At 45.1% G+C, this 22,550-nt stretch overlaps 10 protein-coding genes across 10 annotated transcripts; 3 read left to right on the forward strand and 7 right to left on the reverse strand.

The window, feature by feature from the left end:
- Window positions 1–43: 43 nt before the first annotated feature.
- Window positions 44–1,021, forward strand: F4813DRAFT_195759 (putative glutathione S-transferase). Its single transcript, XM_049239490.1, has one exon. The coding sequence runs from the start codon at window positions 171–173 to the stop codon at window positions 858–860; it is 690 nt and encodes a 229-aa protein (XP_049096744.1). The 5' UTR covers window positions 44–170; the 3' UTR covers window positions 861–1,021.
- A 768-nt stretch (window positions 1,022–1,789) lies between these two features.
- Window positions 1,790–4,024, reverse strand: F4813DRAFT_369348 (MFS general substrate transporter). Its single transcript, XM_049244415.1, has one exon. The coding sequence runs from the start codon at window positions 3,840–3,842 to the stop codon at window positions 2,265–2,267; it is 1,578 nt and encodes a 525-aa protein (XP_049096745.1). The 5' UTR covers window positions 3,843–4,024; the 3' UTR covers window positions 1,790–2,264.
- A 30-nt stretch (window positions 4,025–4,054) lies between these two features.
- Window positions 4,055–6,533, reverse strand: F4813DRAFT_369351 (HET-domain-containing protein). The gene is made up of 2 exons (XM_049244416.1): window positions 6,148–6,533; window positions 4,055–6,085 (listed from the first exon to the last, which is right to left on the reverse strand). Exons 1-2 carry the CDS (start codon window positions 6,464–6,466, stop codon window positions 4,266–4,268), a joined length of 2,139 nt encoding a protein of 712 aa, XP_049096746.1. The 5' UTR covers window positions 6,467–6,533; the 3' UTR covers window positions 4,055–4,265.
- Window positions 6,534–7,735: 1,202 nt separating this feature from the next.
- Window positions 7,736–9,999, forward strand: F4813DRAFT_369352 (putative O-methyltransferase). Its single transcript, XM_049244417.1, has 5 exons — window positions 7,736–7,926; window positions 7,979–8,391; window positions 8,478–8,993; window positions 9,071–9,432; window positions 9,516–9,999. Exons 2-5 carry the CDS (start codon window positions 8,143–8,145, stop codon window positions 9,694–9,696), a joined length of 1,308 nt encoding a protein of 435 aa, XP_049096747.1. The 5' UTR covers window positions 7,736–7,926; window positions 7,979–8,142; the 3' UTR covers window positions 9,697–9,999.
- A 446-nt stretch (window positions 10,000–10,445) lies between these two features.
- On the reverse strand, window positions 10,446–12,353 carry F4813DRAFT_398747 (P-loop containing nucleoside triphosphate hydrolase protein; the record flags this gene model as incomplete). The annotated part of the gene is made up of 5 exons (XM_049248091.1): window positions 11,947–12,353; window positions 11,627–11,873; window positions 11,482–11,570; window positions 11,197–11,415; window positions 10,446–10,831 (listed from the first exon to the last, which is right to left on the reverse strand). Exons 1-5 carry the CDS (start codon window positions 12,134–12,136, stop codon window positions 10,446–10,448), a joined length of 1,131 nt encoding a protein of 376 aa, XP_049096748.1. The 5' UTR covers window positions 12,137–12,353.
- A 1,067-nt stretch (window positions 12,354–13,420) lies between these two features.
- On the reverse strand, window positions 13,421–15,568 carry F4813DRAFT_369354 (uncharacterized protein). The gene has a single exon (XM_049244418.1). The coding sequence runs from the start codon at window positions 15,510–15,512 to the stop codon at window positions 13,548–13,550; it is 1,965 nt and encodes a 654-aa protein (XP_049096749.1). The 5' UTR covers window positions 15,513–15,568; the 3' UTR covers window positions 13,421–13,547.
- Window positions 15,569–15,778: 210 nt separating this feature from the next.
- F4813DRAFT_195850 (uncharacterized protein) lies at window positions 15,779–17,035 on the reverse strand. Its single transcript, XM_049239493.1, has 2 exons — window positions 16,919–17,035; window positions 15,779–16,706 (listed from the first exon to the last, which is right to left on the reverse strand). Exon 2 carries the CDS (start codon window positions 16,459–16,461, stop codon window positions 15,865–15,867), a length of 597 nt encoding a protein of 198 aa, XP_049096750.1. The 5' UTR covers window positions 16,462–16,706; window positions 16,919–17,035; the 3' UTR covers window positions 15,779–15,864.
- On the reverse strand, window positions 16,943–18,469 carry F4813DRAFT_195839 (uncharacterized protein). The gene is made up of 3 exons (XM_049239491.1): window positions 18,259–18,469; window positions 17,688–18,193; window positions 16,943–17,620 (listed from the first exon to the last, which is right to left on the reverse strand). Exons 1-3 carry the CDS (start codon window positions 18,317–18,319, stop codon window positions 17,399–17,401), a joined length of 789 nt encoding a protein of 262 aa, XP_049096751.1. The 5' UTR covers window positions 18,320–18,469; the 3' UTR covers window positions 16,943–17,398.
- F4813DRAFT_195846 (carbon-nitrogen hydrolase) lies at window positions 18,374–19,707 on the reverse strand. The gene has a single exon (XM_049239492.1). The coding sequence runs from the start codon at window positions 19,599–19,601 to the stop codon at window positions 18,621–18,623; it is 981 nt and encodes a 326-aa protein (XP_049096752.1). The 5' UTR covers window positions 19,602–19,707; the 3' UTR covers window positions 18,374–18,620.
- A 1,448-nt stretch (window positions 19,708–21,155) lies between these two features.
- Window positions 21,156–21,851, forward strand: F4813DRAFT_398749 (uncharacterized protein; the record flags this gene model as incomplete). Its single annotated transcript, XM_049248092.1, has 1 exon — window positions 21,156–21,851. One exon carries the CDS (start codon window positions 21,156–21,158, stop codon window positions 21,849–21,851), a length of 696 nt encoding a protein of 231 aa, XP_049096753.1.
- Between the last annotated feature and the right edge of the window lie 699 nt (window positions 21,852–22,550).

The raw sequence follows: 22,550 nt of genomic DNA on the forward strand, positions 1-22,550 counted from the left end.
CGAATGGTAGAAGGTAACGTTACTAGCGCTGAGTGAATTTGTAGGATATCTTGTGAGACGATTCCCATAAGTATGACTTCCCATCTATCTTCAACCATAATATTTCCATATAATCTTGACTCCTCCTTTTTTTCAAAAACATCCCTACATTATCATACACCATCATAGCAATGACTTTAAAAGTTCACCACCTCCAAGTCTCTCAATCTGAGAGGATAGTCTGGCTCGCTGAAGAGCTGGGCATCGACTACGAACTGGTGATCCACAAGCGCGATCCGTTCCTCAGTCCTCAGTCTATCAAGGATCTCAACCCCATCGGGCAGGCGCCAGTAATCCAAGATGGATCTCTTACGCTCGGAGAAAGCGGTGCCATTACAGAGTACATAATACAAAAGTACGGCAATGGTAGACTGGCCCTAGGCCCTGACCACAAGGACTGGGCGCAGTATCTCTACTGGTTCCATTTCGCCAACGGCAACCTACACCCTCAAATGAGCCGTGTGATGGTATTGAAGCACTGCCACGTGGACGAGAGCGAGCCTCACGCTCAGCGCCATTTTTCGCAACTAGTGAAGTTCCTCAAGTTCTTTGACAGCCACGTCAAGGATAACGAGTGGCTAGCTGGCACTGAATTTACAGCCGCTGACATCATGAACGTCTTTCCCCTCACGACCATGAGAACTTTCTTCCCGTACGACCTCTCAGAGTACCCCAATATTCTGAATTACCTCAAGCGCGCCACCGAGCGCGAAGGGTATAAGAGGGCTAGGGCGAAGGGCGATTCTGAGTTACCGCTCATGATCGACGGCAAGCCACCAGCACAGTTCTTCGATAAGCTCAAGGCAGAGGGCAAGATTTAGAGCGCTCGAACGCAGATCAAAGTCCAATAAGTTTAAGGGTCGATTTCATACGACTCGGAGGGGGACGTATAATCAATGGAAATTTTAAAGCCCATAGTCCCATCTAGTGAACCAGTCATTTGGTAACTAAGATCTGGAGAATATTAGATAGCAACGTCGAGTGTCAAGTAAAAGACCTTATAAAAATAAATTACGTTAAATGAACCAAAGGTTTCTGAAAATTACTTTCATTTTAAATATGTCTTACTAGAAAATGTACCTAAATCCCAAATGACTTGAGACAAGCGTAAGCAAAACTCCAAACTTATCAACGAGGAGAGTATTTCATAAACCCCTGACACGATTTTAATAGACACCTGAAGAGCTGTGCCTGAGCGACATGTATTATTCGTTTAAGCTAGCTGATCGATCATTTAAGTCAGCTAAAAATTGTATCTTCACTGTCTATCTAAACTTACGAGGACCCGCGATATCTCAAAATGCCCTATAGAAGGGTATGTTAGCCCCGTAGGGTTTTGGCTGCCTATCGCGCTAGAACCATCGGTCGTCGTCGTCGCACCAGAATCCATTATGTTGGTACATACCAAAGCAAGGCAGGTGACCAGTGCTCGTTCAGCCCCATACCATAATCGCAATAAAGGACCGCCTTCAATCAAGCATAGATCCTGTGGGTAGCGAGGGTGGGTCGGTGGATTCGAAATCCTTTGCTGTTAATTTGTATGTACTTCGTAGGATGTATAATAGGTAGATAGGTACGGATATCTGCAGTGAGTGTCTAGGTAGTTAGTATAACCGCCACCGCTACATAGCGAAATGCCGTCGGTATGAGTAGACCTCTGGGGAATGGACATATAAGGCTAACCCTAGACTTCTGAGGCATGTAAGCACTTACATATATGGTTAGGATGATTCCTAACTAATATCCACAGTTCTGACCGTACACTACCTATCTCGGGAACCGTAACGGGCCCAGCCGCCGCATATACTCGTCGTAAAAGTACAAGAAGATAACATGTCACATTATTCAGGTAATATTGTATGATACTACGGTAGTATTTTTTGCGGACCGTCAGAGTTGTCTTACCTTCATCCTTGATATAGATTAAGTCCATGGGAGGTGGTGATATGAAAACTTAGATGGCATTTGCCAATTCAGTAGGCGAATAACGTGCTACAATGCAGTCATCCTCATTCAATGTCTATGTATCTCAAGGTGGACTCACGGGCTGGTAGTGCGGCGTATGTCAGCAGATCATTATGGAAATAGCCCCGATTCGTTCCCCTGATCTTCAACCCCTGTACATAATGTTACCCCTCCGGCCCTCCGGGGGCGTAAGCTAGCAATAAATCACCCCTGAAAACATCAAGTAGACAGTTGGTCGAAGGAACGGGAGGGGGTATGCATTACTCTTCGTCGAAAACAGTGACCCTTTCTGCCCGAATGAAGCTACTGGCTACTGCTGCACCCGCCATCAATAACGCCATCGTCACAAATGGTAGGCCCATCCAACTCCATCCTAGCTCTAGACCCGTTACCAACAACGCACTCAGCACTGGTCCTATCACGCTTCGGACCACGATACTCAACATATGCGCTGCACTGTAGACTGCGCTCACCTGGCTGGGCCGCACCGCTCCACCTAGCAAACTCATCAGTAGCCCCGTAGAACAGCTGCCAACTGCCACAAACAGAAGGCCGAGGGCCTCGATAACCAAAGCCGGCGCAACACCTATAACCATCAAGCCCAATGCCGTTGCGGCAATAGACATGATGGCATATAGGCGGTCGCGCGCCCAAGCGGACCAGCCCCGTTTATCAGCGATTAGACGCGTGATCAGTGGGAGGATGGTGAGAACGAATAGGCCTTGTGCACCTTGAAAAAGTGATAGAAGTACGTTGCCACGAGCGTATGAGAGTGAGAATTTAGCGTTGGTATACTGCAAGCCGATTAGAGTAAAAAGCTCCCGAGCTCCAGTCTGGGGGGAGAAAATCAGAAGGAGTAACAGAGCTTGTCGGTTCGATGCTAGCACACTAAGTAAAGGACTTAGTATGTTAGATGCTTCTCCAACGATAGAATTAGACACTTTCGTAGGTGTCGGTGATTCAGAACGCAGCGAGTCCGTGGTTTGCGGCGATGTAGAGTCAGATAGTAGTGCAGAGTGCTCAGTAGACCCCTTCCTTAAGTTCAGCGTCTCCGGAATAAATATCGTAAGCAAAAACGCGCCAGAAAAAAGCGTTCCCGCAGCTAGTAGCAAAACAATCCAAGTATGTCCTTTTTCCATCAGCGGGCCACTGATAGCAGGCCCGAAGAAGCCCGAAATCACGTCGGCAGCGTGAAGATACAAGAAAATCTGGGCGCGTTCAGCATCATCGGCAGTGTCAGTAACCATGACATGCAAAATGGTGGAAATAACGGCATCTCCACCGCCGAGGAACAGAAAGGCACCCGACAGTAGAGCCCAGCGGATAGAAGCAAACCGCCAGTAGCACACAGCGAGTACCCAAGAAAGCGCAGAAAAAACACCAGCACCGCTCATGATGAGCACGCGCTTACGGCCAATACGCTCCGCAAGCAGCCCATAAGGCACAGTGCACAACAGCGACGGGAAGATGGGAACCAGTTGCTGAAAGCCGCGAACGAGGGCAAGTTCCTTCTGTATAGGCTGCGCCTTGCAAGGATTGGGTAAGGTACCATTAGAGGCCGGAGGTAGTGAGTTTGTCTTATAGTAGTCGTCGCAAATGACATTTTCGAAGACTTGAACCAGCGCCGCTGGCTGTAAATTATCTCCAAGCATCATGGTAAAGGCAAAAGCGCACAGGAGGACGATGATGCGCTGCTTATGCCTTATAGGCACAGCGTGCGGTAGTTCTGAGGGGACAGGTACATCCCTAACGACCTCGACGCTACTCCGAAGTAGGGGAGAAGACTCGTCCACATGCCGGGATTCATCGTGATCGTTGGTAATATTTGAGGAGGTCATTATGGGCAATTCATACAACCTCACAGTCGACAAAACACCAAGCCCTTAGGGGAAAAGGAAACGCGCAGACAAGTATAAGCATTCACTAAAGCCCTAAACACACGATAGCAGATAAAGATGAAGAGGGTGACGAGGTGAGGCTCAAAAAGCGGTAATAGCAAGTATCATTTTTTTACTTGATGCTTTAGGTACGATTACCTTCAATCCGAGTTGCTTTCTATTATTGATATTAAAAGCACGGTCCAATTTTGGTGACTTGTTATCTTCTTATACAGCTTAAGTACATAAATATTCTTCTCGTCGTAGGTATATATCATTATTATTGCCATATAATTCAAATACGCTCAAAATGGCCGGGCAGTCATAATATGCGTGCTTTTAATTCCAAACCGACTATGCCCGGTCAATGAATGGACAATCGTATTATACAAGAGTGATTAGTCCAGCCAAATTGTTCATAGCGCCATCAATCCACCAAGCCTTCCACTCATCCGAAAATCCCCCTATATCATAGCCTCTGCAGTCACACTGTGAGATGCCAACTCGTTGAAACTTTTTTCCTTCCACATTCTCTAGCACGAGCACAAAAAGAGATTCATCTTCCACTTTACATATCGGTATACAAGTGCCTTCGATAACTTCTGCTTCTGCCAATCTTTCTGCTCGATCTGACATGTCGAAACATATGTCCGTCCACGTGAATCTGCCGTAGCATTGTGTCTTCCCTTCGTCAATGTATAATTTCATAAGCATAGGCTTATTTTCGTATTGAAAATAGATCAGTCTGCATTTAATATCGATCTCTGCGGATCGAAGGAGACCAGTGGTATCCCCACCAGGAGGCTCTGCCACGATCCTTTCGTCAGTCACTTGTATTAACGAGTCCACCTGTCTCCTATAAATATCATATAGTTTGACCCCACTCCCCGTCCCTACGGCCGCCACCGAAGCCCAACTCCAGGACGGAGCATAAGATTCGTTTCGTTGAACCCGGGTTCCTCCCTTAGTCTCACTTCTCCACAAAAGACCATAGTGTAGTGACTGCTTCCACAGACCAGCTAGATATGTATCGCCGGTGGCGGCTCGGAATTCTTTAGCAATACCGGACAGAGCGATGAGTTTATCCGAATTTTTTGTGAGATTACAAGCCGTGTATGTCGAGAGAATAGTATGCCAAAAGAAAGGGCTTATTCCCCCGTCAGAGTACAGCTCCATCCGCCCCCCTCGAGCTTTAATAGTTGCTTTCTTTTTGATAATCTCCTTCCTCGAATCCTTATATCCATATCCTAGCTTTCGCTGCGTAAAGTCTTTATCATTGATCTTTCTGGAATTCACCAACCCGATCATAATATCGGCCTCGCAATGGGTACCTCCCAAGCACTCCCAATAAAGTTGATTTCGTGTGAAGTAGATAGTACGAGTAGACAAGAAACGCTCCTGTACAACCCATCCTCGAGTGTGAAGAGCCGCACCTTCGATCTCGTCTGCCCAGATTGAGTCATTCCAGCCTATCCATGGGCCGGAGTCAAGTTTCGATAGCTTAGGTATACGAATGCTAATATTAGTTGTGAATGGATATAAAAACCTCACGTTGTCCATTCTTTGGCGAAATAGACCGCCAAGTGATGGGTCAACCGATGGTGAAATCGCCGATATATTACAAAATGAGTAGCGATAAACGTCAACCATTGTATCTGCTTCTCTTCGCCAATCAGCGTCCGAGTCTTGGAATATACATAGCGAGTCTATCCAGAGATATCTATAGCCTAAGCGATGGACAAAAAGGACCGCATCGCGAAAAGTTGGTGATAGCTCGTCAAGGGGTATGCCAGCGCGAAGTTGGTGTTCCGTTTCCTTATTGAGCTGGTTAATTTTACTCGGGTCTCCCCAACGATGAGAAAGAGTCCAATATACAGGATACACGTGTACTGAAGTAGAAGTTGGCGTATGGCAGCACAAGTCTTCCTTTCCAGAATCGCGTTGGCCCATCGCTTCGTCTCTATTCCTCAAGAAGACAGTACCAAAGCACGCCTTTTGGACATCGAGTATTCTAGTTGGAAAGAAAGCTCCAGCTTCCGTGGGGGATCTGCAAAGGTCTTTGTGACTTTCCTCACACGACGAAATCCAGCGTTGTACATTTTCCAAGGACTGAGAAGATCCTATATAAGGGTCGAGCTTTTCCCACGGCCGGGCCACCATACCATGATATGCGTTTCGCTGTTCATCGCTAGTAGATAGGCGTACTATGTTACTGAGCGCCTAAAGCCAGAAATAGTTCGTGATTTGTAGAATAGGTATTACGTACCAGTAAGTTCATAGTCGGCAGCCCATGAACATGAGATACCAAATGTTACGCGACACTCGTAGCCCTCCCCATACATCCCAACGAAAAGAAAGTAGTTAATTGTAAACTGTTCATTAGGGTCCTCTGTGACACCCTCTTCGTGCATTTGGGGCGGGCACCTTGACCAGATCCAGGTACAGACGAAGCAGCCGATATCTTTACTCGTCACTAAATCAGAGTACTTCTGGTGATGCGCGATTTTCCCCCAGTGTTCCATTTCATTGAACATACCGAAACTAGATTTGCAAGTAGCACATAATGACCCTTCAGGGTCTTCCATAATAGCATGTGTACTAAAGAACAGACTTTAAGCACCGTTGTATGGTTTAAGTATAACTATTTCAAAGATCACCAAGTTATGTCATAAATAAGTGCCTAACGAATGATATCATAATAGTCGGATTTAAAGGGCCTATGCAACGATTATGTCCTTAACTCCGTGCCGTTTTACTTATGTATTTGACTGGGCACATGCAATATAGCATTTAGACGATACTCTATACTAATTCAAAATGTTTGTTAGATATTATAGTCATACATAAAGTGAATGTTAGGATAGATAGTACTGAATTATCAACGCCTACTTTCTGCCTTCTTATAAGGGCGTTGCGCGCTCTTTATATAATAGTAGATCTACCCCTGTAACTACCCCTAACCCACTCATACCCTGACAGTGCCCAATTCGCGTCACATAGTCACAAACTGCATCCGCGACCATCGGAAATATCGCTCGGAAAGGCTTGGCTTGTTCTGATCAACGATACCTATTTACCATTTATAAAAGTGGAGATTTCGTATGGCTAACATCCTAAAAGAGTGGCTTTTAGCGGTTATGTACCAGGTAATAGTGTCTCTATACATCGCTAGGTTAGGTTACTTGATTGGGAGAAAGGGGAAAAAGTGTTAGGTAGTTAAAATATTTCTGTTAAAACTAACTGTCATAGATATTTAAACATTAAAGTATTGACTAGTTATATGAAAGATAACATTGCTTCGTTCTGTCAGGTCTATGTATATCGTAGTTGTGAAAAGCCACCTTAAAATATCCTCAAAATCGATTTTTAAAAAGAGCAAATGCAATTGTTTTACATATAAGGTATAGTTGCTGGTTAGCAATTACGCCGTTTTTTTTTTTACATTATATTGCTTTTGATTTCTATAACATCGGTGGCAATAGTATATATTTATATACAAGGGTTTTAAAAGGCCAATAATTGAAAGTGGACGTATAGTCACAGGAGTTTACTATACTTATTCTGGTTGTGATCCTAAAAATTCTTAGGTAATACTATACCCTGCCAAGACTCATCCTGTTAGCCATACGAGTAAAATGATTAGCAATAGTAAACGACTAGCCGGACACGACAGGCCGTACGTGCATGATCCAGGGCTAAACGAGGGGCAAAATATCTAGGTAGGTACTAAGTAGGCAGGTAGGTAAAGGGTTATTGGTTGATATGAAGATTTTGATCCAACGAGGTTAGTATATTTCGGTGTTAGAGGTGAACCCGAGAGTCTTAACGTTCGCTTACCAGCTCTTGCGAGATAGGATCCATGTCATGCATGCATGATAATAAGATCCAGACATTAAATATGAAGATCATCCAGAAGAGGAAGTACACCTATCCATCCTAGGAGATATCAGAAACCCTCTTTATCCATGTTATCTCGGCCTGTAGTTGGGGAGCACTCGGCCGTCATACATGTCATCCCGGAATCCATACTTAATCAACACTCCAAGTGTGTAATCCAATTACGTTCTACTTGCTTACTTTTATCTGACCTAGAATAGCCAAGCAAAGGAAACCAATCCCTTATATTGGATCGATAAAGACCCACTTCAAATCATGTGTATAAAAGGTCCTAATAGAAAAGGTCGAGGGCGCCTGGGCTCGATAATTATTATCAGCTTACTTAGGTACTTTCTAAAGACCCATCTCGATATTCGCCACAAGTATGTCCTCTATTGAAAGTTTAGCATCGTCCATCACGGAACAAGTCTCGAGACTCTCGTCCTTGCTTCAAGGAGAGGGCTTGCCTTCTCCAACCTTTGAAGAGTCCGGATTCAGGGATTTCGAACGTGAAACGGACACGCCAACAGGAAAGGCATTGCGGGAAGCACGCAACAAAATACTTGGCACAGCCCATGACCTCATACGGTTGGTACAGGGTCCAACCGAGCATATTCTGACTTTAACTTGGGCGGTCAGTATTATTCCGATCATTTAGTTGCCTATTATCCTCTGCCCTTCGGTAGGAATATTGCTTATACCTTTCGGACCACCTTATAGACCGCAGACACGGCAAACATCGATTTGATTACCCGGCTGAGGATCCCCGAACATGTGCCACTAGGGTCGTCTATATCAATCCAGGAACTCGCCGCTGTTATACGCATCCCTGAACCGTTACTAGCTCGAATAGTACGATATGGGGTTGCCAACGGTGTGTTTGTCGAGGAATCGCCTAACGTCATTCGACATTCAGCATCGTCGGCTGCGCTGGTGCGGAACACGCACTTGACTAATATCGTACGATTCGGAGCGGCAGAACTTGGGAAAGTCGTGATAAAAATACCGGATGTAGTTGTGCTTAAGCGCGACGATCCGGCGCACGCCCCCGACACTGCATTCAACTTGGCATACGGCACGGAGGAGTCATTATTTAGCTACTTCCACAGAAATGAAACCGTAAATAAGAAATACCATGAGTATTTAGCGGCAAGAGTAAACACACCCATGTGGTCTGTTGATCGTCTGCGTGCAGCCTGGCCGTGGGAATCCAAGGGAAAGGTTAAGGTAGTCGATGTAAGCATTTCCTTTCATCAAGGCACTATTTTCCTTCTTCGCCTTTGCCTATTCTCCCGTGAACTAATAAAATTTAGGTTGGTGGCTCTAGCGGTCATACAGTCCTGGCATTGGCGCCCTTAATGCCTGACGCAACATTCGTTGTCCAGGATAACAATCTCTCTTCGCTAGAGATGGGACGACGCGCCGTTGCTGAAGATCCGTCTCTGAAGTCGCGCGTTAGCTTTGAAGTGTATAATTTCTTCAACCCACAAACAGTTCAAGCCGATATCTATATATACAGACATATTCTACACGATTGGCAGGATGAGGATTCTGTTAAAATCCTGTCCTCGCTGCTTCCGGCCCTAAAGCCAGGGGCGAGGATTTTGATCAGCGAGGGTATTGTTCCGGAACCGCCTGCAAAGAGACTGAACACATTGGCAAGCAAAATGGTCCGGTGAGTTGCTGTGTTTTTCCGTCATAACAACGCTTTTCTTTCCCAATTGCTACTTCAAATACTAATAAGTTGAGTATATGCAGGGTAGAAGATACGTTTATGCTCGGAGCGCATGATTCGCGTGAACGTACTGTCGCTGAATTCGAGGCACTGTTCCATCAAGTCAGCCCTGGAAGTTTTCGGCTCGTGGGCGTCACATCGGGCGCTGAAGTCGGAGCTTTCCAATCATTGCTAGAATTCGAATTTGTTGGGACGAAGAACTAGTATAGTAATCACATGCTTGGCAGCTTATATTGAGGCTTTATCATGCAGTTCATTAGATCTAGGCGAAAAGGGGGTAAACTTGGGCTACATCTGAATGCCGTTGCTCCCCGTCTCGTGGTTTTGCCTGCCAATGGTCTATTTTACGAGCATGCAAATGCTTACCTACCTATTTATCCTATTTCAACTACCAACTATAGACTATCTCAACGATTGATAGATCATGCTTATACTATTATAAGACTTATGCTCTATTATATTACCGCTGCATCCTCCAACTTCTAAAAAGGAAACACATCAATCAGTCTTTACTAGTCCTTAGTCTTTAGCGCTTGTTTAAAGTATAATTCTCTAAGTGGCCGCTCCTCTAGTGTCTTTAATGATTTACTGCTTCCGGGACAGAACCTGGGGTATTTTCCACTTGTGGATAAATGTGAGATATGTTGCAATAGTCGCTACTGTGCTGTGTAGTTGAAAATGATGAAGCCAATGAATATACCGACATTATTAGCGCGGCCGCTATAATCGAAGTCATATTGCTTTATCTACGTGATGTTCAATAATTCGTTAGTCTCTTATGCCTCAGAACGAGATATCGCAAGTCCATGCATAGCGTTTGTGGCGAGACTTTCAACGAAGTAGTAGAGCGGCGACACATTGTAGAACCACCGCCAGCCCCTGGGAGTAAGCGGGGGCGGTGAAAGAGGTCCGTTAAAGGTATTAATCATAAGCTAGATGAAGCCGGTTGCTATCTATGCAGCTCCGATGGTTGGGAAAATCAACGCTATCAGTCGCGCGACGCTGGCGGTAAAAATGTGGAAGAGTTCGTACACCAAGAATGTGTAGCCGGCGCGCTCAGATGAATAAAAGTACCCGGTCATGTAATACCACGAGACCCAATAGACGAGTCCGACTATAAGAGTAAATGGTATCTCTACTATAAATGCGCTCAAGACGAAGACGGACCAGTGGTAAACACGAGACTCCTTTTCGCGTGCAAGAAACTGATCGCGAAAGGCAATGAAACGTGGCTCGATCTGTAGAGTAAGCACAGGGTCTGTGATGATGCCAACAAAAATGGATAACATGCGATTCCGCAAGTCGGTCGTGCTGTTCGATAACTGCAGGAATGTTAGACCTATAAAAACACAACGCACGCTGCTTAAGCAGAATAGGTCTTTGCGCAAAAGTGTCTCCAAACTCCGCGGTAGCTTAAAGGCACATAATAAGGACACAGAAAAACAACGCCGATGATCTCGTATAAATTCCGTGGGTAACCGCTTGTTAATTCTCGAAAGAGTGTACCCAGCAGTATTGCTTTAGCGATGGTCCCCGCGGCCTATGCCACCCAAGTACTTCTATCCGTGAAATGGATACGGTAGTGACGAACAGTACATTCGTATATTTGTCTGTAAAACGGTAACTGGAAGCTTGATATCTCTCGTGCCGGGGATGGCGTTGTATTATTCAGAAATACCGAAATTTCCTGTGTGTAGTACTTACTTTCCCGGTATCTTTGTTCGAAATCAAGTGAACTAATCGGTACGGGTCGTCTGCTATGGTTGGGGTGGACGTGACGAGACTTGGGATTTCCTGACATGGAGGTCAGGAAGTCTGTTAGCGACGTTTGAGTTGAGCATTCGAAACCGAGGTCCTGAAAGTACTGCTTCGATTCGCTAGTAGGTCCAAAGTATACTACACGGCCTTCGCTTAGTACCAATACTTTGTCAAAACAATTAGCTATCACATCGCTGGCTTAGTATAGAGACACGATGGCGCAGCATTGACTCTGAATAGTATACTCCCGAAGAATCAATGCGATCCGAAGTGCAGTGGAAGAATCAAGGCCGCGGGTCGGATTGTCAAACGCCATAACACTAAAAGGGGTCAGTTGGCACATATATATCGCTCGCTTTGGCATGAAGTTTCTCACCTAGCCTGTGTACAGAATGCTTCAGCCAGAGTCACGCGATGTCGTTGACCTCCACTGACACCTCGAATATAACCATTCCCCACCGAAACATTCGCGACGTGCGCGATATCGAAAAGGTCGAGGAGAATCTGTACATTATCGTCTAGCTGTCGAGAGCGGTTATGGATATCGATCGGGGTCCGCGCATTTAATGCAAATCGTAGTGTCGTGCCCACAGAGAGACCATGGAAATGGATATCGTCTTCCTCTATTCATTCAATGTTATTATAATTGAAACACAACAACCGAAGAGTTACTAGTTTATATATGGGAAGACTCACCAGCATAAACCATCTCCGCTGGATGGTGCGATTTCATTTCCGTCGCGCTTCGGCCGTTGTACCATACTTCTCTACCCACTGCTTGATATTCTTCCCGCATGTTTACCAGAGTCTTAAGGAATGTCGTACAACCACTCCCTAGTTTTCCAATAACCATCAACATCTCCCCTCCACGGATTATACCAGACATCGAATGGAGGAGCGTGCGTGATGGCTTGGGTTCTTTCGATAGATATGATGCTGAATTTACCTTCCCAGCTAAATCAAGCAAAGCTGTTGGGATTGTTGGAGCTTCTTGGTGCTATAGGAAGTGAATTTCATATCTTGAAAGCACGAAAAATGGTTTCTTCCAATACTTCATCCTATGGGCAGGGAATAGATTGGACTTAGACCAATTCCAGCTCCTCAGACCGTAAGGTTTCGAAACACTACGTCTTGCTTCTCTTTGTTCCCCCCGGGGCGATTGCGTAGAAATAATTGAATTAATCTAGGGGTTGTGTTCTCGTTACTAGCCACCTCCTCATGGCTAAGCTTGGGCTCGCCTTGGTTAAAGGGGTCCAACTCCATCACAACAATCTTCTGGTTGAATTGAAAGATGTTAAGACAAAATCAACAGCTTCATCGACATTTTATAAGACCTATCATTAATAGAAGTAGCTAATAATGCTAACTTCATATATATTGACTCTCATATTCCCCTTTTTGGTAACTAATGCTCGGGTAAGCTAATTGATGGGATATCTAGGTACCTTATTAGGAATCAACAATTGCATCGTTAGCAGAATCAACTATTCACTGGGGTCACAGACTGATTAAAATTTACGGAACTCTCTTCTTCCAGTTTTATCCCGCAAGACTTATTCGCGTCCTTGAGCCTGCGGTTACTTCATAGGGATACTCTCCGGATAGGGGTGTAAAAATAATTGCTGAAAAAGGCGAAATTAACTCCGGCTATACCAAATTTAGTATTTCGGGGCAGTATGTAGATCCATAGTATCCCAGAAGCTAATCAGAAGGAGTAGTGCCTTTTTAAGATTCTTAAGAGCTTATTGCCACCTTTTCAGCCTGTAATAACTGGAGGAAGAGTTGGTCGACTGTAAAATTCCTTGAAGGGGGCCTTAGAAATAAATCGTGCCTATTTTCTAGGGGTACGATGGGCTATATCACCCCCTATTCGCCCCCTAAATCCGATGACATAAATTCTAATGTCAACATATCGCAGATGGATATACTGAAGACTTTACAAAATTGTAGGTGATTTATATCTCTCTTTTCCAAGTGCTCACAAAGTAGATTGTATAACCTTTGCGGGTTATCTGCCACTATGGTTCTCAAAATACTACCAGTGGATGGGCCGTGTGTTATATCAATATATAAGGGTATTGTATTGATTCACTTAATATTGATTGAAGTGACTTTTAGAGCTTAAGGTTTTATTGACAGCATACCCTTCTGAGAATATGATGACGAGGGTCGGCTTTTGGTCTTTATAGTTATCAGTGAAGCCGAACCGGCCTATTGATAATAGAGATACAATTTGGATATACTATAGGCAGAGTAGGTACCTAACCTAGTAAAGGCAGCTAAATCATCAATAGCTTTTAACGGAGAGGAGAGAAACCTTCACTGCCAAACGGAAGATTCGGAAAATCGGCCAGAACTCCTGTGATCCCATCGGTGTAGGTCAACCACGCATCAGGGTCTGTGGTATCTACCCATGACCACAATTCGTCGCTACTTGGGCGTGAAAGATCGAGAGGGGCGTCAGGGTTATTCCATCTCATGATGCATTGCCTCTCCGTGTTGGGGGATGCTGGCCGCCCGTCTTTCGATTTCAATATATGCACCAAATTGTCTACTTTGGCACAAAGTGAGCGGGTCACGGCTGCTGCCCGAACGGCTATGGAATTCTTCGGGTCCGCTGCGCTGAAAATCTCCAAGGCTAGCTGGACATGGTGGCGAGCAGCAGGCGCATATATGCAAAACGGATATCCCATAAGGAAACCAACCAAGGTGAGTAAGGCATTCCATTGCCACTGCCATATTTCACCATGCCCACAGAGCACATCGGTAGTAGACATGATGCGATGAGTGAGGTCTACTGTAGCTATAGCATGTTGTAATGCTGTTGTCGCATGAGCATCTCTCTGGGGATTGCTTTTTGGAATTAATAGCCCAGTAGGGAAACAAATAAACGGTCGATGCAACCCAATTATCTCGTCATAGTACTGAAGCTCCAGGAAAACTTCGCCTAAGGCTCGAGACGGGCTCATGTCGGCTACAGAAGAGATCCAACTATAAGCTTCCTTGCTATCCCATTTGCTATCCACATGAAGTGGACGCCCAAGAGCCGGGCGTAGCTGTTGATCTCTCCACTCATGTAGCCGGTAAACTTCTATGGAGAGGGAGGATGCGCGTGACACAACTTGCGCGAGGCGATCCTCAGTTGGAATACCTGGATGCCGAGTAAGGGCCTCAGTCACAGCTAGCGTAGCCCTAGTAAGAGTAATCGCCCGGGTATGATAGGTAAACTCATCTGTAGGTGGTGAAGGGCAGGGTGTATCAGCAAGTTGTACTCCAACCGGACGCCCCAGTAACCGTGCACACCGGAAATTAATATGAATAATAGTCCACCAGATGCGCCGGGCTAGATAGACGTTCGGGTCAGAATCCGGTAGCCCATGATGAAAATCAAGCGCCTGTGCAATGCGCAAGGCTAACCCGATCATATTATACGCAGGCTGGTGTTCACCCGCATCAAGCAGATATAAAGTCATAAGGACATAGCACTGTAAACATTCCAATGATGGCTCTGCAAAAATAGCATACTGACTGGTGGCGGCCAGGCAACGCTTGAAGTACGCAAGAGAAGGACATCCTTTCTCAAAGCGTAGACTTAGCAAACGATGATTTAAACCTGAATTGTTAAGGTAGTTCAAGCAGAGAGCAATGATACCATCTACCACAGGGATAGTCTTCAACTCGGAACCATCAGGAGTCCATAAAGTTTCAAAAAGTGTATCAACGTGGGCACGATTGACAATAGGTTTAAGAGGATGACATCGTGCCCAGTAGATATCCAACAGGTGTTTTACCTGTGACCGAGAGAGCACAGTACTAAGCCCGTTACTCTCATCATTTAGTAGCGATTGTCCATCCGGAGATGAATAGGGGGGCGGTGGCGAGTCACCTACAGAATCAGACGACAATTGGGAAATAGTAGAGCAGAAGGCGTTGATTTTAGACATGAAGCCAACTGTTGAATCCATTCCATCAGGCCTTGATAAGATGGGACTAGATGGAGTAGGCTGCGAACATTGGTCGGCCGCCTCCTGGGCGGTTACGAACTCGTCCTGAGGATTTTGGGCATTCTCAGAGGATTGTTGACCGGGAGGTGAAGAGACGCATTCTATATTGTTGGCCAGACACCGCGAGCAGGGCAATTCAACGTCACAACGCACCCGGTGTACACGGCAATAGTTGCATGCTCGTGCCACTTTAGATCGTCTGGGATTCCGCCGAGATGAGCGGCTACTAGAAGGTGTTGACGCAAAGGTGAAGAACATGGCAAAAGCTAAGATTAATTAGAAGCCTATCCAGACATTTCCTAATTGCACTGAGTAGGTGAAGAAATTATAATAAGATGAGATTATTTGGATAAGTGAAGTTAAAATATTACTAATAACTGTACTAACAATTGTGAGGTACATAGTATATTATAGCGAGATACAGCGCAATAACTTGTAGTGACCGGCCTAAAGTAAACCCATTTACAGGGACATCTTCAGGTCCCCACCCCCTTTAAAAATTAAACCATCGACACGCTGCGCTCTAAAAATACATTCCTACTACATAAACATCAGATTACCCTTTAACGCTACCTATGCACTCATAAGTCGTCAGTCATCCCAATCCCAATCATAATGCCTCTACATCTTTCAGCTCATTAGCAGTCCATTCCCAAAGTTTATCAGCCAGCGCCTCATCTACAGCCAGCTTCGACGCTGCCGCCTTCTTCCCGACTGGCTCATAGTATTGCCCATTCTCTAGTTTCTGGAGCGGAGCCGTAGCCGCCCATAGCGGGTTATACGCACATTCGGCTGCGCTCTTCAACAGAAATCTGGCGGCTGAAATAAGTCGCTTTACTATAGACTGCTTCGTATGCTCTAGCAAGCCCGTATTACCAACGCCCGGGTGCACGGGGATGCTGGTGATTTGCGGATAGCGCTTCGCCATCGCCTTGCAATACAGGATCTGCGCTAACTTGCTCTGACCATACCGCGCGAATTCGCCGGTGGCTCCGGGTTCCCTCAAGTTCTCGAATTGAATACCTCCGGGCGGAGCGTAGTTGTGACCGTACGATGTGACTTCAACGTGTCTTACATCAGCTCCGCTCTCAGCTGTGCGCAGCAGGATGGGACGTAAAAGCTGTAGCATCACAGCGTGCCCGAAGTAGTTGCTGCCCCATTGAAGCTCGAATCCCTCTTCCGTCAGGCCAGGAGGTGTAGCCATCATGCCGGCGTTAGCAATGAATATATCAAGACGATCTGACTTGAAGCTCTCGGCAATAGCTTGTCGGATCTTGGCGCGGGGTGAGCAGAGATCACACTTGACGAAGGTGATCTCAGTGCTAGGACCCTTCGCTTTAGCGGCAGCGAGAACTGCAGCACCGGCTTCTTCATTCCGACCAGTGAAGTAAATATGAGCGGGATTGTGCGAGGCCAGAAAGAGAACTATTTCTTTCCCGATGCCTGAGGTACCTGGAGCATAGGAAATTAGTTAAAACTCATTTAACTATACGTTGAGTATATAGACTCGCCTCCTGTGACAAATACAACTTTTCCCGATCAATCAGGTATATCTTTTTCCGGGTTGAAAGAAGGCATTTTAGGTACCTAAGGCTATAAATAATACTGACAACGAGAATTTAGTGATGCAATATCTACCGAGAGATAAAATATAAAATACGTACCTAATAATGCCTTATATGGAAAATATCGTATAATCCAGATTGATCTCAGCTTCGGGAAAGATTATCTTCCCGAGAACCCGGGTTGTTGCCTGGGTACTATTCAGCTGGTGTGGCTTTGAAATACATAGATCCCTATTATTAGATCATTGCCAGATAGATCATTGTCAGATCATTATTAGATATAGTTGTACTTGTGCTGTCTACGTAAACTCGACGACCGCTAACCCTTTAACCTAACCTAGGGTGTTGGGGAGCTTGCGTACACACTACACAAGTATATGGTAAGGTCCGGCCAGTAGTAGCCCTTCAATCTTCACCCCGCCCCTGAGGAAGACTTCTAGGTGTCAGATTGACCACATTGGCTCGGTATCGTTAACGGCTGCTTTAACGATACCGAGCCATGTAGTCAATCTGACACCTACATCATAGGTTAGGTACTCAGCGGGGTGACAGTCAAAATATTGGGTCTGGACCTCCGAATTATGACTCAAAGATCCAGTCCTCAGTGAATTGGCCATACTCAATATCAAAGTTGCTCCTGAAAATATCCTCATACTTCTCAATCTTGCTTAACGGATTTCTTGCTTGTCGGAAGTACTCCTGGATCTGGAGTTTTATGGTTGGGTCATTCCACATCTTCGCCATCCACTTCAACCCGTCTTCACTAATCCCAGTCAGGGGTAGTTGGTAGCTGCGAAAGCGCTACATTCGGGCATAAGTAATAGTGAGTAATAGTAAATATAGGGATTCAAGTCTTCCAGGCACTCACCCATAGAACAGGCCAGAAAAAAGCATCGGCAATAGTGAAGCCGCCGAATAAAAATCCTTCATCCTCTTCGCCCAGCTCTTGCAGCCTTTTCTTAGTATCTGCTCGCGCCTTGCTCCAAAGTTCAACCATTCCCCTTATCTCCATGGTAACAGATTCGCTGAGGGGAATATTACCAGTATACTTGCCGAGGAAGTTGGTCGCATATGTATTGCGGATCTCACTGAAACCGGAATGCATCTGCGCTACTGCCGTTCTTGCTAATGCCCTTAACTTAAGGTCCTTTGGCCATAAGTGAAGCTCTGGGTGCTGCTCTGCTAAAAACTCGCTTATAGCAAGAGAGTCGGCGATTACAAAATCTTCATCTTCCGCACCAACCTGTAAGGCAGGGAGTAGGCCTTTCGCGAAACGTGCCGGCGGTGCGGCGGCCGGATTATTCATGCCATACAGCTTAATATCACAGGGTATGTGGAAGTATGAAAGGATAAGTTCAACCCGCGATCCCCAACCTAGTATTGGTGATCAGTTTTCAAGTTCGTCAAGTATGTTAAGTTCCTCATAGTGATTGACATACTTGAATATCGGGTAAAGTACACATGAAGAGTGTAGTCTGTCTTCGATTTACTATCCGCCATTATGATGATGGAATACAGGATGAAGTCTAATACAGTAAAAGAAAAGAAAACGGGGTCAATATGTCAGAATTTCTACGATATTTAAACTAAAAATACACACTAGACTATCGCAAGGGAATGCCACGAAAGTCCGTATCGTAAGCCTTCAATTCGCTACTATACCCGGCCGATCACGGAAAACAATCAAGTTCTCAATTGACTCACGAAAGACCCACCAACTTATACCTACCGGAACTATACCTAACACCAAACAGATATAGTAAGATAAACTTGTAGAACCATTATCGGTGGCATGTAGAAGTTATGATGCATTCCACGGGATAGGACCGACAATATCTGGCTCGTCTTTCCATATTTGTTCCGTATTAACATCCAATCTGAAGAGCTCGGGGCGCTTATAATGGCCTGCTCCATCAACATACGCCTTCACCAGATTTAACTCAGATAGATCAATCTCTGCAGCGATTATCATATCTTTACCGCCCGTATAGGGGCCTTTGATGATCGAGCAAAAGGGGTGTATAATAGTAGTCCAACCACCGCCAGCCTTCACCTTGTCCTGTGGACCTAGATTCTTTTCCATCCACTGTAGACATGTCTTGTCAACGTAGCTACTAGGACAAAGTACGAACACTTGCGCAGTCAAAGCGTGCGTCTTCATCAATGCTTCAATTTGTAAACACGCCACATCCTCGAAACCCTCGAGAGTATCGAGGGCCGGCCAACAGCCAACATGGATGTGCTCGCCCTGGTCGATAAGGGCTTGCCGAGCCCCATTTATGGTATGCTCCCAGCACGCAAGCGCACCGATTTTATAACCAGTACCTTTGGGCTCGTAGCTTTTGAGCGTATAGCCAGACCCCTGTCCCCATACAAGTCGTTCGGCCCATGTAGGTTGAACCTTGCGATGGACTCCTAAGATGGTACCGTCTGCGTCGATAGTCACGATGCTGTTGAATAACGTGTATCCATTACGCATACGCTCGGAAATACCCAAGACGACCACCATTTCGTGTTTCGCACATACGGCTTGTACTTCGCCGAGGTCATCTGGTACTACGACACTCTGCGCCGCGTATAGCGCTACCGTCGAAGCGTTGGGCGCATAGCAGTTCGTGAAGTAGGGAAATCCAGGTACGAAAACTTCGGGGAAAGCAAGAAGCTTGACGGACTTGTGTGATGCATCGGAAATGGTGTCAATCACTTTACGTAGGCTGGCAGCCTTATCCATGTATACTGGGGCGGCATGTACAGCAGCTGCTTTAACTTTCTTATTTAGCATTTTGGAGCCTCTCTGGTGGTGATCCAAATCGGAATTTGTTGTTATACATAAGTTCTAGTCTATCATGCCACATTAATAACTATAAACTCAGGATGAGAGATGAGGGGTAAGGGGTTCCTCTTTTTCCAACGTACCAACCCTACCTACCTATTCATGATAATCAGACCTATCATCAGCAGCGGGGCATGGTACAACCCATCGGTACTTGCATGGCAAGCCACATGTTGATCATTTCAAAGTTCGTTGATTATCCAAATTATACCTGAGATTCCTTCCCAACTCGGATGCTACTAGCTACCCTAGGCCCGATAGTTTGCCGGCTCATAACCCGCCTCTTATATATTCAGTATCATCCAGTATCCTCTAAATCTCTATCACACATTGCCTTTGAGGTGTCCTAGTTGCGTATGCCTAGGTAGGTTATAGCCCTCGTAGCCCTACAGGAAGCATAATCTTTGATAGCCACGCTGGGGTCTTCCTTAGCTTTTACGTGGTCGGAAATATCCTTCTACTATTTGTTAGAAATGCAGTTTCTTCGATCAATTTTCAAAAGCATAAAGTGGTATACTCTATCATATATGATGAACTAGTTAATATATTTTTGATGATGTTTATCTTATTTACAATCAGAAGGCAATTGCTTGGTCTATTTTATTTGATACTAGAGCGTAAGGTAAATCAAACTGTAGATAAACAATCACGTAATTTGAAGTCTAGTGTTTCAAGGCTAGCAAATAACCAACGCAGGCCGATGAGGTTGAAAGCTATAAAGTAGAGGTCAGGAGACAGTTTCGTAAACCCGCTCTCATATTATTCAGGAAGATATACAAAGGTACAATGAGGTCCGTGGCAAACCTCTACCACATGAGCATTGACAACTGGTACCAACCATGCGGAATAATTCATATGACCTTGACTGTAGCCATTTGTATCCCACCCGAATATATTTCATGAACTATTAACTCGCAACCTGTAGCCAAGGTGGACCTTATCGATGCAATCATTGTAATAAACTCGAGTGATTTATTCACCTAGGACTTGACACTACAAATCACTTAGGTATCTGGAGCTTGTCAATTCCATGATTCAGACCTGATACCGGTCTTACACGTATATATATCTATTATTCAGGCCTACTTCCATCTCAGTTCCCCCAGTTACCAAACCCCCTTGCTACCTAGTGACTAAGATAAAAGTATTCAAGAAACTACAGCAGGTACGTAAATGACGAGGTAAGGTACGATTAGGCGAATGATTCTGACTTACAACATGGAGGAAAATAATATATACGTACCCCCATTCAACTCCAGAAAAGATTCGTATAATAATACTTCCTCCATGCCTAAAGCTCTTCCTCTCTCTATACCTCTCCTTTCCAGATTACCTTTTCAGCCTTCGTTAGACATTGGATCGTCAGGAAACCATCAATTCAACCCAGTATCTCCCCAAGGCAAATACTCTTGTGCATTCAAGTTCACCGTCAGTTATACTAGCAGGAGAAAAAATGCAATCAATTTATTGACCAATTCTAGACAGTTCCAACTGTATCTCGCGATGTCGTCGGCAACGGATAATGAGTTCCCCAGCTACCTCAAGGCATTCTTTTCGAACCGATTCACTTTTCCCATATTCAACCTCGGCGCACACGCTCATGATTTGCGCTTCACGGTTACCATGAATACGTTCTGTAATGAGAGCCCACTTATGGTTCTATATGATGGTTCTACCGACGATGGTAGCGTCTTAGCAACAGTCGGTAGGCCAAAGGACGTTCAAGGCACATACAACACCAAAGTCCAGGTTGACGATACTGCCATTATCATAGCTAACCACAAGACTGATATTCGTCATCTGTATAAATTCTCTTTACAACTAGAGTCATGCCGCGAGAGATTTGAATGGAGACCCACTCAAGGAAACGAGGTGTGTAATATGTTCAGACACGCCAAGGGATTCAAGTTGGTACGACTTAAAAGTAACGGTCCCGGAAACGGAAAGGGCGGCAAAAGAGAATACCGGCATATGGATGAGACTAGCGATGGGAAAGAGGTCGTCGCTGTTTGGGCCACTGAGAAGGACTGGATGCCGTTGACCTTGATACCAACTAACAAACCATTCAAATTTGAGTTACGTGCAAGTGGCAAGTCTGGGGAATTGGGTAGCCAATTTGGTTATTTCGCCATAGCTACCGCACTGAAGATCTGGTCTTACGAGGCTCAAGGCATATCCGGCTTCAGTATTCATTTGTAGATTATGACTCTTTGGGGAATAAGATAGGGGCTCCTGAAGGCAGTTCTACTTGTGGCTTTAATATCGGGCTATGACTTACCAGCTGTTAGGTAAAGAATGATTCATGTTAAGATTTACTTTGAGTAAAATATTAGCTCCTGCGTAAGCATATGTGGTTCTAAAAATAATAGATAGAATGATGGGGGTTTTAAGTCATGCTTTCTTGGAGCTCCTTCGTATTATGTAGATTCCTTAGGTGGTAACCAGTTGTCAACCTCGTCATACGACCCACCCAGTACAGCTCATATAGATATACAAACAAATACTAGTGTTATTAGACGGTCCTATTTTAGTTGCCCATGTGCAAAATATTTACGAACCTTTATTCAATTTGCACACCTTCTACCAATCAGGTATCCGGCAAAATCCCCCCTCAGGATTCTCAGCCTCATCTTTACTTCCACAATCCATCTTCATTGGTTCGTCTAGTTGATATTCGTTTCAATATACGATTCAAAAGGTCAATAACTCAGTTCTCCCCAACTTCAACATTGAGTGTTTTCCATCCGGATAAATACCTAGGTACTGGAACCATCATTCCAGCATTACTTCAGGGACGTGATCATCTCAACACTTCTCTAAGTCGGGATTCGGGCCTTAGATTTATCATACCTATTCCAAATCTTCGAATCTTCTATTTTTCGACACTGCTGTCTACGT

This window comes from Daldinia decipiens (assembly GCF_022478715.1).
Source record: "Daldinia decipiens strain CBS 113046 unplaced genomic scaffold F4813scaffold_34, whole genome shotgun sequence".
NCBI classification, from domain to species: Eukaryota; Fungi; Ascomycota; class Sordariomycetes; order Xylariales; family Hypoxylaceae; genus Daldinia; species Daldinia decipiens.